The following is a 19,690-nucleotide window of genomic DNA, read 5'->3' as shown; positions in this document are numbered from 1 at the left end:
TCTCCTGGAAACCGGCCCCGCCTGCAAACTCCCGTAATAAGTTACCCCCACCGAGGAGGAGGGGGCGACTCCAGCAAATCACAATCTTCCACTGCTTTTTGCGTAAGAGGCAAGAGAAGAAGAGGAGGAGAGCGGTGGAAGTGTGTGTGTGTGTGTGTGTGTGTGTGTGTGTGTGTGTGTGTGTGTGTGTCACAGGCTGATAGAGCCAAGCAGACTAATTAATGAACGTACAGAGACTGTAGGGTTCACACGAAATGTCCAACAGTTGACACGGTGGTTTTAAATGATGCCGGTGCCATAGCAACCAGCGTGTCCTCCACATACCTCAAGTGTCCCCAGACTCTAACATGGTGGCAAGTGAAGTTAAAACGGCGCTGTCAGTGAAGTGACAACGGCAGGACTAAACTAAGTCAAATCTTTATTCTGCTTATTTCAAACACTGTGACTGAGCGGGTCACAGTGTTAGGATGGATGTGTATTGTGGGCTGGCAGTTAGAACTTTTGTTTTAAAGATAAACATTAAAATATTACACATTACTGATTAATTATAATTATTTATGACAACAGTATACTGTCTACAGTGAAAGAAAGAAGAACCTGGCTATTTAAAAAAAAAAAAACAACAATTATTTTGTTAGCATTAAACTTCTAAAGTTTTTATCCTGCCTCAAAGGCTAATGGGATCCATGGTTGCTAAATGCTAACAGAAGAGTAATTTAATCTTGGATAAAATCAGGAGGTCAGATAATACTGTCCAGTAAATGTTTGAGAGTATGTATGTACACACAGAGAAAAGCCTGGTATCATATTCCAGCTTTTCAGGAGAACTAATGAAACAAACATTCATGGCATACAGAGAACTGATGATTAGTGGGAAAGAAGCTAAACAGGAAGGGAGGTGGCCATTTGAAGAAACTGACAAAGAGAGTGGAGTGGCACACAACCTGCCTTTTAACCTGAACACCTCTTGTTCTGAAAACTAGGAAAGATTGAACGTGTTGTTATTAGTTGTTCGAAATCAGCTGAATCCAACATTTGATGTTTTGGCGTCCACACCAGTGCTCAGACTCAGTGTCACTTGGTCATGAGTCATAAAATGAGGACAGTGTGTGCTGAGAATCAGAGGGTGGCTGTGTTATTGTGTGGTTCTTAACCACTGCTGGCTGTTTTCATTAGTAAATACTTGTATAAGATTAAATATTACTGCACAATATTAATTTCAGTCATAGCTATTGGATTTTTTTATTGTCCTGAACAAACACATGAGTCGCTGCACAATAGACAGTAAACAACAAATCTATGCTGTAACTTTATCCATATTGGAGGAGTAGAGGGAGGATTTCCGGAGTGTTGCTTCAATTGCAGTACAGATCAAGAATTAAATATGCAGCTATGCTAACTGTGCTTCTTATTAAACTGATGGTTGATAAGTTAAATTAATGCTTAGTAAGTGTTAGTACTTTGGCAGCTCACAGTTTTAATCCCTGAACTTACAGGTATAAGTTATAAAGAACACATTTATATACATTATGGTTGATTTTTTTTTTTCTTTTGCTCTGTTTTCAAATGTACTCACGCTGCATCTCTAGTCAAGCCTTCTGTCTTTCCTCCCTATGAAGGAAGTCAAGCTTGTAAACAGAGGCCCTAAAAGTACTGGTCTGTACATTTACACAGAAATGTATTTATGCTTTGTTACACTCTGGTGCCAGTTGTTAAAACACATCAAGCACTGAAAATATATCTTGTTGTACATAAATGTAATGGGTACCTATGAACCCTCTGGCTCACAGGAAATGCTTTATGCTCCTGTAGGTTACAGAAACAACAGCCACAGTATTTTGTTTGCTAAAGTATATAAAAGTACCAGCTGTCTTCATGATCACCCATGGCCGCTGTGAGACAGAAACAACACTTACAAAAATATCAATTCCAGAAGTAGAAAGTCATCAAAAAGGTGATACAATACCGATGAATCTGTTAAACTGCCAAGTTGACTCTGGGAAGCAGACACCACAGAATTTACTATCATAGCCCTTTCAACAACAGCTAAAGAGAGCTTGCAATAAAAGACAGAAAGTGTCATAAAAATTTTCTTAGGAAGCGAGAAGATTAAGACATTAAATGAAAGTTTAAATAAACTGACACAAACCAGATTTCTGTCTATTTTGTAAAAAAAAAAAAGAAGACGCCTCTAAATACCTGTCATTTTCAAGTGGCATGCCAGTCAAAGTGCTGTAAACCACAACGTGTTCCCTTCATCTGAGTAACCAGTAATTCCGTTTGTATGAGCAAAACAGCCAGTGTTATGTGCTGCTCTGTTTTCACACCAGGAAAAGTAAACAATGTAATACACTCCTTTGTAAGACTATTGATTCTGCAGTGATAATATAGCAGCCCACTGTTTACATAGATCAAGGGTTTGCCAAGATTACCAGGAGGTGCAGCATTCTGAGATAGGTTGTGGATTGGATCTGGTATGCAGCGTGTGAGCTGGACTTGAGCTCATCAACAATAGCGTGTCTATGCGGCAGGCTGGCGGGACGGTGGCCTCCTGGACTGGCTCTTTGACAGTTCAGTAGATACATACCAACGGAGAGCCAAACACCTCAGTTCAAAACAATCTTTTACGGTCATCTGAGAAAGAGAGGCAGTGAATGGACTTTAAATACCGAACTCTTCAAGTAATTGAAATGACTGTTTTCCTGCAGAGACCTGCTCTAGTTTGTGGCTTGACATCCACATGATCTCATCATTTCTGCTTGTATTAGATAGTAACAAGCGACAGGAAATGTGGGCAGAGAAATGTGAGTTACTTTTCACAAAGCTCCATGGCTGGAATGAAACAGAGGATGTGGCAGTTATATGTTGTTAACCCACTTTTCTGGCACATCATCACCTGGTGATATGACAAACTTGTTAGCGAGCAGTACCAGCTTACACCAGCAGACAAAGAGCAACATTAACGTTCGTTTGGAGTTGTTTTTTCTGGCCACCCAATAAATGTCGGTCTAATAGTCACTCTTCTTTTAGCTTTGTTTTGATCTTTGTTAACTCCCAAGGAAAATACCTGGATCTTTAGTGGCCTTTAAGGCCTTAGTCTGCAGATTTCCCTGTGAAACATCACACACCTTGCACCGTGTCCATTTACTACTTCCTCAATTCACATTTACAAAGTCAAGAAATCCTAAATCGGTCATCCACTTACAAAACAGATTTACATTATTCTTTCCCACTCTGCCCCCTCTGCAGTTTCTTACATTTGCTACATTAGTTTGAAGGAAGGAAACTGGAAGGAACTGAGCTATGATTTTCTTTAAGGTGGAATATCAGTCAATTTGAGCAGTGGCAGTGCTATTCATTATATTCATTACACTTTGAAAGAAACCTGACTGAAAATGATAGCTTTCCTGTTCAAAGAGCAGTAAGCATGTACGGCAGGTGCACAAGATGACGAGCATGAAAAGTTTGAGAAGCCGGTGTCAGTGTGAGGGGTCTCTGCCCTTCACTGACTGTACTTCACACTGTTCCTCTGGTGTTCAGACTGGGCACAGGTTTGCAATTATTGTCTTCTTGCTCACACACTTACTGCTCATTTTGTACCCCTTAATTTAGGTTGACTATGTTCTTCTCCTGTGCTGCATTCACATACAAACGTGTTTTTGTCACAGGGCTTTAAATAAAATAGCTTGTGGTTGTGTAACTGCTTGGAAAAGTTGATGTGATGTCTAATTTCAATCATTATTCCAGGTGGGGCCTACACACTCGTTCCTTCTTTGCTTGCTTGCACAGCACATGGATCCTCTGAGATCCTCTGAGGCCACATGGCTTGACCTTTACATTTATGGTGCAGCCCTCTCCCTGTGCGCTGCCCTGCCTGTTACACTGGGTCACAGGTGAATAAGCAGGCCTTACCACGCAATCACACTGTGCACAAAGTGATCCACAAAACACTGAAGAATCATGTCCTTTAGATATAATATTTTGTGGTAATTTGCCTGCCCATATCCTGTCCAGCTGTAAAATGGATGGCATGGGACAGCTTCTGTGAAAAAAAAAAAAAAAAAAAAAAAAAAAAAAAAAAATATATATATATATATATATATATATATAATTAAATGGAATAAAGGATGAGTTAATATTATTAATTGAAAATCAGACAGATTACAACAGGATGTAATATCAGCAATCACAGAAGACAGTATCCTACAGTAATGTTTCACTCAAATCAATTTCTTCAATAATTAATAATGCAATTCTATCAATATTTAACATTTCAAACATCAGTCTTTGATTTACAATACACAGAATTAGTTTGCAAAGCTGTACAAGTCGTTACAAGTACTTGTTTGCTGGTAAGTCATGCTGCTCCCTATGGAAAAGAAGGGATCTGAGTCACCCGCTTGAATCTATGAGAACCCATGAGTGTTTTTGACCCCTCATTGTCCTAACTCTCTCATCTATAGGGCTCTGGGGCAGGACTGCACATAATGGATTTAACAGCCCAGTGCAACCTAATCCGTCACTGGGTATCAAACACAAGGCACAGAGATACAGCATGAACAGTTTGATCTGGGATATTCTGCATTTTACAGGGCAGTTAAATCTTAAAATGTGTGACTGCTTTATACAAAGCATTTGTCATTTGACCAGTCTCGACCTGAGGATTTGTTACTGGGACTCTGGGAATCACTATTCAATTACACAGAGGCAGAGTAGGAAGTAGGGGATGTTGGCTGTAGAGTATGGTGATGGAGAGTGTGCCCTGCAGGGTAAATGGAGAAGCAGTTGTCTGAGTTACATGGCTAAATCAATAAGTAGCACGTCACATTATTTTCCATGCAGTGACCACAGCAAGCGCTGATCCTCTCAAAAGACAATCTCTTTTTTCCAGTCTGTTTTTTATCATAAGTATTAGCAGTAGGGTACAATTCTGCGTCACTACAGCTCCAGTATACTTATTTTCTGTAATGCTTGTTATGGATCAAGTGCAGCAGTCCTATTGCAGTTGTAAAAGATGACAACAGCCTTTTAGAATCATAGATGTTGACCGTTACCACCTTTTACAATCATGTTTCCAACTGATTATATGCTCTTTGCGCATAATTCAAATACTCCCTCATTGTGTTTATAGTCATCTCTTGAAAAATCACAAATAATTCACATTAGTTAATTCAAAGATTAATCGCTAACTGTTTACTATGCATGTGGGCACATGTTGTATCTTGTAGCTGTGTAAAGAATCACCTTCAGCTGTGGAGTATAGTAGCTGTGTTGACATGCAGCACCATAACCCAGTCTCTGTCAGTTCTGACTGACCCAGTTCTCCAAACCCTGTGAAAATATTAATGTGCAGAAGGTGTGTAATGTGGAAATAGAAAAAAAAACCCCACATGAATGAATCCAAGTCTTGTAATGGAACTAGAAATCAGCTGGATTTGATGATGCATACATTGCATGGTAGTTCTAAAAAAATTGTGTAGCAAAGACGCTCCACTTTTAATGGTGAAGCAAGATGGTGGATCAGTTTGTTTCACCAGTTTTTACCAGCTACCATCAGCATGCTGGAGCCCATATGAAGAGTTTTCAGCACGTAGATAACATGCAAATTGACCTTGGGCATGGTTCACCTTTGAAGCTAACATCACAGAGTTTTGCTTTGAATTTCAAATATGCTGCAAAACCAGAGCTCAGCCTTAGGAAGAAAATAAACACAGTGATTAGTAAAATAGCTTCTGTCCTCTGATTTCCTCAGAGTCATTTGAATAATATCAGAAGCTGAAAAACAATACAGCATTAGCAGAGCCAGTATCACTTTTCACATTTTCCACTCCACTGTGTGAGTTATGATCACTACCAGCCCACCGCTCTCTGCTGCAGATTGGATTACAGATGCCATGCCTGTTTGTAGAGATATTCCATTAAATGACACAGAGATAAGAGTTAATTGTAAGATGTAGGAAACAGAATACTCAACAAACATGTTCATTAAAAATCTCTTATTTTAGAGAACATATTAAAAACATCTCAGCAGAGTCAAAATAAAATTCATTTTTGCTAAGAAACCAGTATCTTGGTGTCTGCTCTGATGGTCACTTATTTGGTTCAATTGTACTTGTAAAAATTAGTGTTTCAACTGATAATATCGGTATCATAACTTGATTGCTGCCATATGTGTGGGACCAAGCCTGTGGGAGGTCAGCTAGCTGGGGGGGGGCTAACATTTGTAGCCATGTTACCCCCCCCCCCCCCCCCCCCCCCATTAGCTAGCACTAATGATAGCTAAACCCCCACTTCCATCCAAAATGTAGGACAAACAGAGCTTTGAGCATGAATAACTACACTAAAGGTAACCTTGAGTGTGAGTCAGTGCTAACTTTGGAAAGGAATTTCACTGTTTGAGTGAGGGGTAGTTAGCCTAGCTTGCAAACTTCAGCTTTCTGAGTGAACATTGTCTCGTATTTGCATTCTGACAAACTCTCGGCCAGCTGACCAATGGCGTAACTTTATCACTTAGTCAGCGACACACATTCGTGTTTTGGGCTTGGCCCGCTATTGCGGTCCAGCCAAAAAGCCAACTTAAAGAATGATTGGTCCTCCCAAATGCTGAGTTGCAAAGAGACAGACATCACTTAAACAACATGACATCTTGTCATGTATCATTATTCACAGGATATAGCCTACAGGGCTATGTCAGTAGCACTCCTGCAACTTTTATAGGACACAAGAACCCAGAGACTTAAAGCTAAGCTGCAGTTTCCACTAATATGCCCAAAAGATATCCATTGTTGAAATCTGGAAAATGTGTACAGTGGCTGTCGGATCATTATAGTTTAGATTTCCTTATACAACAAGTCAAGAAAATCCAAATTCAGTTTGACTGTAATAATAATAATAACTGAGATCACTCCAGCAGCGTTGAGCCACTGGAAATGAGTTTGTTCTCGGTCTGGTAGCCCGACTTTCCAGGATCCGTCAGAGGAGATGAGATATGATGTGAGAGCTATTGAACTGTACTGGTTTTCCAAGCAGAACTAATTCATTCACTCAATTTGTTAACAACGTCAAAATATGAAATTCAGATATGTGCAGTTAGACACGTAACAAAATGATAGCAAGACAAGGTCAGTGTGTGGTGTTTGTGCGACATTTATGTTCATTTAATGAAACTGGAATATATAAGTGTGCCTTGCTTTGGTCAGTTTTATGATCAGTCAAATATTTTGACCCTTGCATATTATCATATCCCAGATAGCCTTGAAGCCTACGGGGGAAGCTGAGGCAACGATATAACCAAATAAATGAGAACAGGGTATCATGCGCTTGAAATACTTTGGGTGTGATTATTTTCCAGGCAATCATTCCTGCTCTCCCATTATCACGACTGTCAGTGAGGCTTATCTCTGCCTGCCTGCCTCACCAGTCATGGCTCAGACACATCCTCCAAGCAACTACGACGCATTGTTCTAATGAGGTTACAGCCTGAAGCAAAGTGATTTGTTTTGTAGACATTATTATGGTGGCATTTTGGCTGGCCCCTTAATTTCATCAGTGAAGGTCTTATAGGAAAATGGACCATGCTGAGGGACCTTTTGACATCCTCACAGTGGCAGTTGCATAACCCTGCATACCAGAGATGGTTGTGTTTTTAGAAGTGGAGTATCGCGCTATTCATTCATAATTAGAGCCTCAGATGTTGAGGCTGAATTCGTTTTGATGGTTTGTTTTGATAAAAAAAAGGTGTTTTTCATTCATATTTTCAAAGATAATTATGTTGATGATTCTTCAGGCTTAGAAAAGTGTACACAGAGCTACAAGTTGTACAAAGAACTTATGAAGCAAAAACACACCACAGTGACAGCAAGAAGCCAAACTACAAGGCCTTTTTTCAATATGATAAAGTTTCAATGCACATTTTCAGTGTTAAATGTGGGTAGTGAACCACAGGACACGTTTTTAAACTCAGTCAAGTTTAATGCTTTGCTTATTAATACTCTTTGCTGACATCTGGCTTGAAAACAGATTTTTGTTTGGATTAAACTTTAAAGAGTTACACCACTGACTTAGTATTGCACTTTTCTGTGCCTTGCAAGAGATACAGTTAAAAAAAATGTTTCAGTTTCCAGTTCAGCTCAATCTCCAAAAATGCTTGATCCTACATTTTCCGTAATGCAACCATGAGTATTTTATGTCTTAATCAGAAGTCAGTAGTAGAGAGATGACAGTAAATGATCGAAGAGAGCAGGGGAACAACATGCAAGAAAGATCCCTCGCCGAACCTAAAGCAGGGATGTTGAGGTTCATAGTTGGCACCTTAAGTCCCCCAGGCTACTAAGGCACCTGATAACATCTTTTATGGGCCGCTCCCTGCTTGGTGAATGCCCATGTCTTTCAAAAACCACACCCGCAGTTTCTATTACAGAATTTCCTTTATGAATTAAAGCCCAAGCTGAGTTCTTAAAACTAAACAACAAACACTTTGTTTGTCAGTGCACTCCAGAACAACGCGTCAGTGTTTTCTGATCTCATGCCCCTACCAGCAGGAAAACTTTATTTGTCAACGCCTTCCATAACGGTGGAAACTTTGTGGTTTGGTTTAAAGTAACTCCTGCGTTTGTTATCATGCTTAAAATAGTAATTACTTGGTTAAGGTTGGGGCACAATCAGCATTGGCTGTCATGTTTAAAATAAACCTTTGCTCCCAATGGGCAAACGTCATAAATTCTATGGCCACATTTCAAACTCTGAAACATTGCTTCCACAGTCATACAGCTATTTTTATAGGCTATGTAGACGCTGACCTTCATACGTAAACCTGATAGAGTGTTATGTACTGTGTAAGACCAGGACTTCCTGTTGACACTTTCTCACCACTGCTCACCACAAGCATACCATCATCACGTGTGATCATATTCAAACATGTTACATGTGGAATAATATGTACAGTATATTTTAGGTTTGTCTTGCAGGCGTTGGACTGATGTCTTTGTTCTGGGACAGGTTCTTCAAAGCTCTGCCCTCTCTCAAGCCGTCTCACATTTCTCTGTTTGTTACCAGAAAACGTTTCACTCCATTTTAAACCATGCCCTCTATGTGGCGATATTAACGAGAGATAACAGTTTCATGCTCGATGATGAAGCGCACCAAACTGAGAATGAGTGCCAGGGAGAGCAGCAGTATCATTTTCCAACTTATTCCTTTTATTTGGTTGAACCCTGTACACAGTGGGAAAGATGATGGGTTGTTCTGCTCCTGTACAGACAGTCTCAACATGTCATCTTTGTTGAAACATTTCTGAATGGGACACAGTCTACCTGGCAGCTGCTCATGCAGCCTGATTTGAATACAGATCTCATTCTGGCCACTGGGACAATGAAAGTCTGTCGTGGTGCTGAGAGACCAGGGCTGCTCTGACAAGCTCTGTAGGAAGGGGATGACTTATCATCAGTGTCTCTGCTGGTGTTTGCTGCTCTGTAATAATGTGGATGTTTCTATCAAGTCTTTATTATTTCTTATCATATACAGAGGTTTCGATGTGACAGTCAGACATCCCATAATAAGGGGCTTTTGACTGTCAATATAGTTAGGGGACTTTAACTTGTCACTGTTAAGTTGTGTTAATAATAACTTCATACTAACTCGAGATGCCCGAACTTTCCATAAACGTAACTTCAGCTTTACTTTCTACACTAATCCTACTTCCACCACTACACCACAGCCACAGGGCATCTCACTCTATCACTGTGAAATATCTAAACAGCTACTGGATAGATTGCCATTCAAATTTTACACTCATGTTCCCCTGAGGATGAATCCTAATGGCTTGAAGTGAAATGAATTGAAATCACTTTGATGATCCCCTGATTTTTCATTGAGTGCCATCATCGGATCAAAAACATTTGGCCAGACTTCTCTGCTTACTGGAAAACATGCACATGCTAAATTAAAACGGTGAACATGATAAACATCAGTATGTTAAAATATTGCCAGCGTGAGTATGTTAGCATGCTGACATTAGCATTTAGCTCAAAACACTGCTGTGCCTAGGTGCAGCCTAACAGAGCTGCTAGTATGGCAGTGAACTGAAGTCCAGTTCAAACCGTGATCACAATCCTCCCCTAAACTTAACCAAGTAGTTTTACCATGAAGTGATAATGTAGGAATGTTCACTCAGTTTTGGTGAGTGGGATGCTTGCTGCTCTCTTGCCCTTTTATGGAGGTAGCTGCATCAAAGTATGAAAAACATTTATGACTTTTGCAAAACATTTGCCATTCTGACAGTCTGGTGTGGTTTCTCTTCCTCACCAGGTTTTATAGAAAATGGAGCTGGCAGGATAAAAGCACACAGCAACATTTGCCAGAAGCATGTAGTGGCCTTTAAAAGAGGACTTTAAAATTAAGTAAATTAACTTTTCAGTTTATGTGGGATTCGCATTGATACACGATTCAAAGGATGTTTTTTTTCCAAAATCAGCAACATCTGAATGCAGATGATGTATGAGCAGCTCAGGCCGTGGTTTGAACAGAAATACCGTGAACCAGGCTTCAGTCAGAGGCCCGGCTGCCTCCACTGTGTGATCTTTGGCACAGTGCAGTTTGTATGTCACAGTCAGATAAAAGTATTGTGAATGAAGCCCTACATTCTCTGAGTGCCAACAGCACTGCTCTAAATAGAGATTTTTAAATAGACAATAGTGTCTATAAATACCTCTAAGTTCTGCTCCATTTTGACTTTTGTGGAACTCCTCATGCAGCGACTCGCACACTATTTCTGAACATGTGCTGTTATTTATTTTTAGATGCTTTGAGGATAATCTCTCGCATGGGATCAGATTCTCAGGCGCACAGTGATCAAATGGATTTTTCTCCTCACTAAACAAAGCCACATAGAAGAACCTACAAGGTCGTCTTAAAGGCCAGACAACATTTTAATGCAATTAAGGTGGATAATATAAATGTGGGGAGGGTGTGTAACACAATATATAATATAATTAATATGTCTGTATTGTTTAACTACATTAAGAGATCAGAAGATTATAATCCATCTCTGTGAATCTAACTACTCCCAAAAGAGAATTTGTACATTTTCTGCTTCATAATATTTGGTATATATGGTATATAAGAACATATGACAGATATGTGTAACTTTTTCATTATCTTTTATTCTGAAAAACTTCACCACCTGCCCGACCACCTGCACCATTTTTCACCTCACATTAAAAAAACATCAAGCCATCAGTTTTGAAATCTGTTGCCAGCAGCTGTGTTGGCCATGGTCACTTTCCACGGAAATATCTGAACCTAACATGTTACTACCACTGCTAATGTAGTGACCCGAGACACCGAGACACACGCTTCATGAACAAATTATAAATTAAATTATAAATTTCATTATTAATATGTTCCACTGTGCCCTTCTAAAATGTGGTCAAATGGAATATTTTATTACGGCATAAAATATGTAAGAATGACCAAAAGAAACACCTGCACAAATTATTTTAACACCACACCCCATAAATAATATGAGCTCATCTGCCAGAGCCCAATTTGTCTGCTAGTCAGCTTTTACAAGTACACTGCTTCACAGGGACAGGAGAAGCTGTGGAAAACCACACAGCTGTTATCCTGTTATACAGAGAAGAAAATGGATCAGTGATTCTGCACTGATCCATCTGTGTGTAGTCTCTACTGAAAGTCAGGCTAATGTTAGCACTTAGTGATCTGTGATCTGTATCTATGCATTACGTGCAAGCTGTGTGAATTATGGTTTGTAATGGATGGACCTTTCTGAGGATGTGGCTGGTGTTATTTTATGTTTTTCTTCCTTCTGACTTCTCTACCCTGTCTGTCAGCCCCCAGAACACCAGTTCCTTTACTGAAGACAGAATGCCTTTAAAAAACAGTATTTTCTTAAAACAGCTGAACATTGTAGTTTTTGGCTAATGTTGCACAAACAGGAATAAATAGTGTTTACCAGCTGATTTTTTATGTTTACATCTGAGAAAATTAAGAGTCAGATAAAAAGAAACTGCACTGTTTTTGTATTGTAGTGTTCAGTTGTCCATCCCAGTGTTGTATTTAAGGAAAATTTAAGATCAGACTGCTTTGCATTTCTTTCTAACATGTTAAAAAACAGATATTTTTTGTTTTGTTTAGTTTTTTTCTGTCTGGTGAACGTCTTGAAGGCCATATAATGTGATGATTCAGGACAAAATACTTTATGGTCCAAAACGACCATTTATATTGAAAAAGCCACAAAAACAGATGATCACTCTGCAAAGTTAACAAGCTGCGCAATCAGATGGTTAACACATGAATCCATTCTCCAGAGCTGAATAAAGCATGAAATAAATATCTGATTTGCATGTAGCCTGTAAGTCCTGTCTTTTAAGGTACACCCTTCTCTTCGGTGAGACTTTTTAATGCTCTGTCTCAGAGTCTACCTTAAAATGTCAAGTGATTTTGGATTTGTCCCATGAGCAGAAAATTACACATCACTCCTGGATACAAAACATCTGGACAGCAAAAGGCACAGAGGAGTTTAAACTGAGACAGCTGTGAGGGAGCGAAGCAGACGGACTGATTTTCCTCAACATGAATCCTGCTCTGGTGGTGTTGGTACTGTCATTGCTGGCCACAGCGGCAGCTCAGTCTCATGATCATCATGACATGGCATGGGTTAACGGCTACCGCCAGAGCTTCAATTTCCAGTGTCCCCACGGAGAGGTCCTTGTGGCCATCAGGAGCTACTACAGTCAGAACGATGGCTCGGACCGCTTGTGGACATTTGAGTGCCAGCCCACACCTGAGGGTCTTGGGGAGCCCAGTGACTGCTGGTGGGACGACATCAGTCGTGCTGGGATGGAGTGGTGGGTCCAATGTCATATATCAGTGTCTTACTCATTTGTTACCACCTGTTGTTGACTCTTTCTGACTTGCAGCTGTGAGCTGAGGCATGCTGAAAGACAGTCACATCTGTTCAGGGTTTAGAGTGAAACCAGGGAGTGTGTAGCCTGCGTTTATAGAAACTAGAACATACTAGAAGTTTAAACAACCTGTAAGTTGAATTGATTAGATTTTTCTAATCCAAACAAACCTAATTTCAGCAGGAGGTCTAGCCTGACGCACAGAGATGCACAGAATTCACTTTGATGAACTGTTGCTGTAGGTTTTTCTCCTGTTTATAATCTTTCTACAAACAGCATTATGCTAACTGACGTGGCCAACAGGGATACATGATACTGAATGATATACGAGTACAGTAATTCAGAAATGATCTCAAAGGAGGTCAGCAAATTAGTCATTTAGGAACATCTGAGTCAGACTACACGTGTACGGTCGACACCATAAAGTATCACGCAACATTATTCTGCACAGATTCTCTTTTACTCTGCACAGCAGCTGTGATTTTTGGGGGGATTTGTTCCTCTCTTATATTAAAATATGCAAGAAGTGCATTTAGGCCCAGATAAACATCTCAGAGGGACATTTATTACAGACAAATACACTGTTGCCCATAAAGTTGAAATAACTTTGTTTTCAGACACATTCCTCTTTTTATTCCTTATCAAGAATAAATCACAGTGTCACAATCATTTTGAAGATGTGAAGTAAAGAGAAGAAGTAAAGTATATTTTATTCCAGCTTCATGGGCAACAATGTATATGTGAAAGCCACGTAGGCGGCAAAAATACCTATAGCTCATCGATAAGTTATGTCCCTTCACTCTGGCACATACTTTGACCAACAACTGGCTCTCAAAGGCCCATTGGCAGACAGCACAGGCCCATACAAGTCCTGTGTGGCGTTGCTGCTGTATGAACAAAACCAGCCATGCTGCAGGTGACTGGCTGACATACACAGAGACGGAAGTCCTCCAGACCACATTTTGAACATAAAGACAAATGCAGCTGCAACCAGAGGTTGGTTTTGGTCATTTAAAGACCAGATTACCCATGTTTTGGCTGCGCTCAAAGACCAACACATTATCACTGCAATTACACACATGACACAGAAGAAAATAAAACTGAAGCTGGGATGGAAGTTGCTGCCGTTGCTCTGCTAACGTGCTGCTTTCACTACATGAGCTGTATATTGTGTAAAGGGTTTTTACAAAGTGGAAATTTACACATAAGTTATTACCACACACAGATTAATTGTTACTAAATATTCACACACAGAAACTGCCTTGTGTAACTGCTGTGTAGCTTACTGGCCTTGTTAGCTTAACTGACAAAACCAGTGTTAGCTTGCACATACGACCCACTCACCTCTGTCAGTGAGGACAGAGGTAACATGGAAAACGCTCCACACATTCACCCCGTGATAAAATTCTGTTTAATAGTGGAGTAAACTGAGAAAATGTTCAATTACATTTCACAAAAATAACATAATACACCTCAAATAACAAACCGTAAGCTAGGCTAGTATGACTGGATATTTCCCACTCATACTAAACTTCATGAATAGTGCTAATTCTGAGAGGCTTATTTGTTTTATTTTACTAGCTAGTTTTTAATTTTGCCCTCCATCACTGAGTTTGCGTGTGGACATACTCCACACGCAAACTCAGTGATGGAGGGCATAACTTATTAATGAGTTCTAGGTATTTTACCTTTAATCTGTACTTCCCTATGTTGGCTGGAAAAGTAACTGACAATACACACACTGTTCTTATGTACACAAACTCAGTGATGGAGGGCATAACTTATTAATGAGCTATAGGTGTTTTTTATCTTTAATCTGTACTTTCCAGTGTTGGTTGGAACAGTAACTGACAACGCACACTGTTCTTATGCACTGATTCATTGTTACCAATACTATACTAATAATCACACATCTGTTTAATCAGGGTTCTCAAGGGGGGAGGGGGTCTGTTGGGATCAACACATAAAGAACACTTAAACAAAGACCTCAGACTTTCCACATGTGTATCGTCTGTTACTTTCATTAAAAAAAAACTGAATTCTGTCCACTGTTTTCTCATTCAGAGGAACAAAGCCAGGTCCTCCTGGGTCTGTATGAATCACCGTCTCACGCCAGAACAGCCAAATGTGTCTTCAACAGACAGTTCCCTGGAACACGTCTACGTCTAGTGAATTTCGACAAGAATCAGCCAACGCACTATGTCAATGGTCCTTCAGAGTTGTCACGCTGCATTTTATAGGCTCCATACATGCTGCATTTTCCCGACCTTTTGCAGTGCCATTCAGAAAAAAACTAGACCATTAAAACAGACGATGCAAGAATTAAAAAAACAAAATCTTGCCCTGCTTTTTCTTCCTTTACATGTTGTCAAGTAATCTTCTAATTTTACCCCACCCCAAACGCCACATCCTCACTTAAATGTGTTTGACTAACCATCAGCTGCACTGAAAGGTTGATCTAATTAAAGGATGTGGATCAACCTTTTGACATCCTGCTTAGAGGGAAAATTGCAGTCTAACTTCTTTTTGTAAACAGCAGCTTGAATCATACAACTAACACAGATTGCTGACTCAGCTATATCTGCTTCAGGTTTCTTTTTTTCCAGTTTGAAAGCAGAACACATTTGTGCTCTTTAGATTTATTCTACGTTCAGCTCGACTGCACCCAGCTTACTGATTCAAAGACAAACATCGAACATGAACACTCTCTATCACTGCCACACCTGCTGTCTGTTTGAATTACACTGGCTAGGACATTACCCTGCAGGGGTAACTGCCCCCATTGGTTGAAAGGCTGAAGGCTGTGCCCATGTTGCCATGACAGATGTCTACACATGCTGCAGCTCCTGCTGCTTGATTGTGTTGTGGAGACAGCAAAGTGTATGGGCTATAAACAACCTGCACTGTCAACCAACCAGTATTTAGTTCAGATGATATAGTCCCAGGTTTTTCAGTGTTTGACCTCTCAACAAAATCCTTCAAACTTTATATTTAAATACAGAGACATGAGAGCATTGGAATTGATGGAAGCATGTGGGCTGTCATTTTTACATATTTTTCACTGTGATAAATTAACTATGATTTTTTTTTTAACTTCATGACTCTTGTGTGTCTTTTCAGGACTTCAACTTGTACCCGCAATGGTCTGGTAGCAGGTGTACAAAGCAAGTACTTTGAATCTGTTCTTGACCGGGAATGGCAGTTCTACTGCTGCTATTACAAACGCCGTTGTCCCTACTCCTGCATGTACGTACAGAAATATAAACATGTTAAAGTGTCTAATATAGCAAGAGATTCACTTACTTGTTAGATGAAAAGATTAATACCACTCTCATATCTATTCAAGAAATATGAAGCAAGAGCCAGGAGACAGTGAGCTTCATTCATCAAAAAGACCAGAAGCAGCTAGTCTGGCTCTGTCTGAAGTTATCAGGATCCGCCTGTTTTGTCCGTACACAGAGGTGTAAAAATGACCACCTCCTGATTTCACAAAGGTTACGTACCAGACTTTTTCTTAGTCGTGAGACTGTTGGAGTCACTGCTCCTGGCTGAGAAATAGTCACCCACATAACCACCTGCAAAATTTATGTTTGACTTTCAGTGCATATTAAACAAACAAAAAAAGATTTTACATAAAATTTTCATTAGTGAGCTTTGGGGGTACTGGTAGGCGGATTTTTATCTTTTTTACCTTTGTACAAAGCTGTTTCCCCTGTGTTCATTTTTTGTGCTAAGAGTGGTATTGATCATTTCATCTAACTTTTAGTAAGTGCAACAAGTGAATAAGTGCTTTTCAAAAAGTGTCAAACTATTCTTTTCAACTCAGAAAACACTGTTTTTCTCAAACCTTTGTTGCTTTCCACAGGAAGACCACTGACATTCCTGAATACTACAGAGAAGAGGGAGAGCTGGTGGTTCCTAGTTATGGCTACTTCATCCGAGGTGCCCAGACCACCTTCAGTGGAGTGCTAAGGTTTGTTCAAAGCATCTGCATTTTCTCCATAATAACTCCTGATCCCATGTGGCAGTGGTTTGGATCAAGAATCTAACCAAAAATGTTAAAATTCTCTCATTGCTAAGTTGGAAGAAAAGCTCTCTGTTGTGAGGCCTACGGGAAAAGAATTTATAGGCAGACCAGACAAAAAAAACCCAAAGAACCAATAAAATTTGGTAATTTATGATAGCTGAACTGACAGGACTTTGTCTTTCACTTTGTTTCAGAGATCGGCAGTGGAAGTACATCCTGTGCAGAATGACAGACTTTGACTGTGAATTTGAGAATTTATAGATTTGTAAGCAGCATGTTACCAAACTATAAACAGTTCTAACTAAAATACATATTTACTCTTACATTTAAACACGACACTGACAATATACAGCACTCATATGATTCATGTTTTCAGTCATGTATTAACTTGTAATAAATGGATCGACCACAGGCATGTGACATATGTCTGTATAATCACAATTTTCTTAGTCTAGCATGCACAATGACTGCTCATGTAAAGGTAACTGTTAAGATAAATATGAACACAGGAGGTCTGCAGCAAACTTTAGACACATTAGACAGCTCAGGTGTTTTCATTTAGTTGCAGGAGGACCAGGAAGTCCTATGGTAACACCCAAAAGTGCTTTTATAAAACAAGCTCAGTTATTTGATGCTGTGTTCATGCTGATGGTGGAAAACACTACGTCAGGCTCTGCTCCTCGACCTCTCAGCTGGGGTCAGGTGACTTTGATGGCCAAAAATAAAAGTTCACATCATTTTCATGCACATAGTTTCAGTGAGCTGCAGGGCATGACCAATTGTGATATTGTCTGGGACGCAGCACTTGGAACAATTGTGTATGTGTTGGAAGTAATGAGAGGCTCTTTGAGAATCACTACCAGTGTGAGCTTTGCATGCAATGAAATGTGTCCCACCTGCTTTTAATTGACTTTACATTGCTCCTTTATTTAAGTGTCTTCTCTTGTTCAGTTTGGCAATTACATCTATATACTGTACTGAAACTCGTGGCTGTGCTCTTTAGATTACTTTGTAAGATCATTTATTTAATGTAAAGGTATAATATGTTAGTTCAACAAAATAAGCAAATTAATTGAAACAGCATTTAAGTAACTGAAAATAAAACAGTAAAACTGCCAAAGGAAAATGTTGTGGGATAATGAAGCGATATGAGAGTATAAAGAGCACAGAGAGGATGGACTCAGACATGATGTGATTTCAACAGCTCCTTTGGGCTGAGAGCTTGGTTGGAAGTGAACCCAACACTTCATATTGCCATAACACCAAGCTTGTGGGGAAAGAGTGTGTTTGTGTGCCAACATACTGCTGGAAGGGCCCGACATCAGGGATTACCATATCAACAGCTAATCAGTTTTGTGATGTGATATGTGTCCAAATATGAAACATGGAGGAAAATATGTAAGCAAATGTATCTAAAGCAGTTTAGAGTAACTAGTCAATATTTACAGTCAATATTTAAGGCAAAATACTTTTTTGCCAAGAGTTTGAAGAGAAGATTTACTCTAATATCTGTTAAATGTAAGGCTAATGTAAGGCTAAAGCTAACCAGACATGGCTTTAGCCTTGGCTGGTTAGCAGTTTTTATGCTGCTTACTATAAAAACTGGCTCACATCAAAGGTAACAACATTTACCTTCCAAGTTATATCTTGCTTGTTTAGTCTGTAAATAGCCCGAAGTGTAAGAACCTTAAGACAGAGCCAGGCTAGCTGTTTCCCACTGCTATCAGGCTTTATGTTAAGCTAAGCTAATCATCAAATAGCTACAAAAGTGGTTTCAAACTTCTCATCTAACTCTCAGTAAGACAGCAAATAAGTGTTGAAGTGATGAAGACCATGTGTTGAAAGCTCCAGAAAAAGTATGTGGACCTTGAATTGGTATTGTTTTGTAAAACATATTTAAAACATTGTTTACACTGTTTTCTTGCCATTGACTGACATAAAACTACCTCGTTTAGCTGTGAGCATGTGCAGAAAAATATTCTCCAACTTTCTGTCTTCATCAACCAACTTGATGAACGGCAACATAGTGTTTGTGTGAACTATCCAAACATGAAACATGTTTTTTTCCACTTTTATACAGCTAACAGAATGTGAATTCAAAGTCAGCAGTAACAGAGAAAATATGGAAAACTAAAGTGTCTAGCAGCCACTTTGTCCTCATTTTAATTCCACTTATCTTGGACAGGATAAGCAGCATTTCTTTACCAGCTCAACTCTCCAAAGTGCTGTTAAAATCTATTCAAACTTAATGGAGTGAACTGGTTGAAGGTCAGCGGGCTCGATGCACCATCTTGAAAAGAGCTGGGGACTGGGCCAGTAGCTTTCAGCACTGTTTGTTTATGGCAACTGCTGTCTCAGGGCACAGGGCCAAACACCGCCGCGTGACACAGCTGTCCCCTGAGCCAGTGGCCAGTGGCGAGCCACACGCCTGTGGAGGCCTCCTGCCCGCAGAGATCCACTGTCCCTGTGGTGGAAGCCTCCTTCCTGAACTGGAAAAGAAGGGGCATATATTGTCCCACTCTATCCTCTCTACCCTCCAACACGTTTTCATTACAGCAGGATGAAAAATGATCCTTTCAAAACAATATTCACACCGGCTGTAATTAGAGTTTATAGGAGGAGCCACAAAGCTATTAAAGTCTCCTTACTGCAATCACTTTTGGAATCTGTAGTTAGCCACTGTATAATCAAGAGCTAAGTATACATTTATGGCAACAAAGCCCGATAGAAAAAAGGGATT

General features: G+C 39.8%; 1 protein-coding gene across 1 annotated transcript; it reads left to right on the top strand.

Annotated features, from left to right (window-relative positions):
• The first annotated feature begins 12,519 nt into the window (after positions 1-12,519).
• dpt (dermatopontin) lies at positions 12,520-18,070 on the top strand. Its single transcript, XM_041039502.1, has 4 exons — positions 12,520-12,866; positions 16,044-16,169; positions 16,789-16,896; positions 17,145-18,070. Exons 1-4 carry the CDS (start codon positions 12,592-12,594, stop codon positions 17,209-17,211), a joined length of 576 nt encoding a protein of 191 aa, XP_040895436.1. The 5' UTR covers positions 12,520-12,591; the 3' UTR covers positions 17,212-18,070.
• Positions 18,071-19,690: the final 1,620 nt, after the last annotated feature.

The sequence above is a fragment of the Toxotes jaculatrix genome, chromosome 6, assembly GCF_017976425.1.
Source record: "Toxotes jaculatrix isolate fToxJac2 chromosome 6, fToxJac2.pri, whole genome shotgun sequence".
NCBI classification, from domain to species: domain Eukaryota; kingdom Metazoa; phylum Chordata; class Actinopteri; family Toxotidae; genus Toxotes; species Toxotes jaculatrix.
This window is presented reverse-complemented; position numbering and strand designations above follow the sequence as displayed.

Bases quoted from the DNA above. Each gene is read 5' to 3' on its own strand.
- dpt (XM_041039502.1), top strand. From the start codon at position 12,592: ATGAATCCTGCTCTGGTGGTGTTGGTACTGTCATTGCTGGCCACAGCG. The intron at 12,867-16,043 runs GTGGGTCCAATG...GTGTCTTTTCAG, and splicing joins AGTCGTGCTGGGATGGAGTG to GACTTCAACTTGTACCCGCA. The intron at 16,897-17,144 runs GTTTGTTCAAAG...ACTTTGTTTCAG, and splicing joins ACCTTCAGTGGAGTGCTAAG to AGATCGGCAGTGGAAGTACA.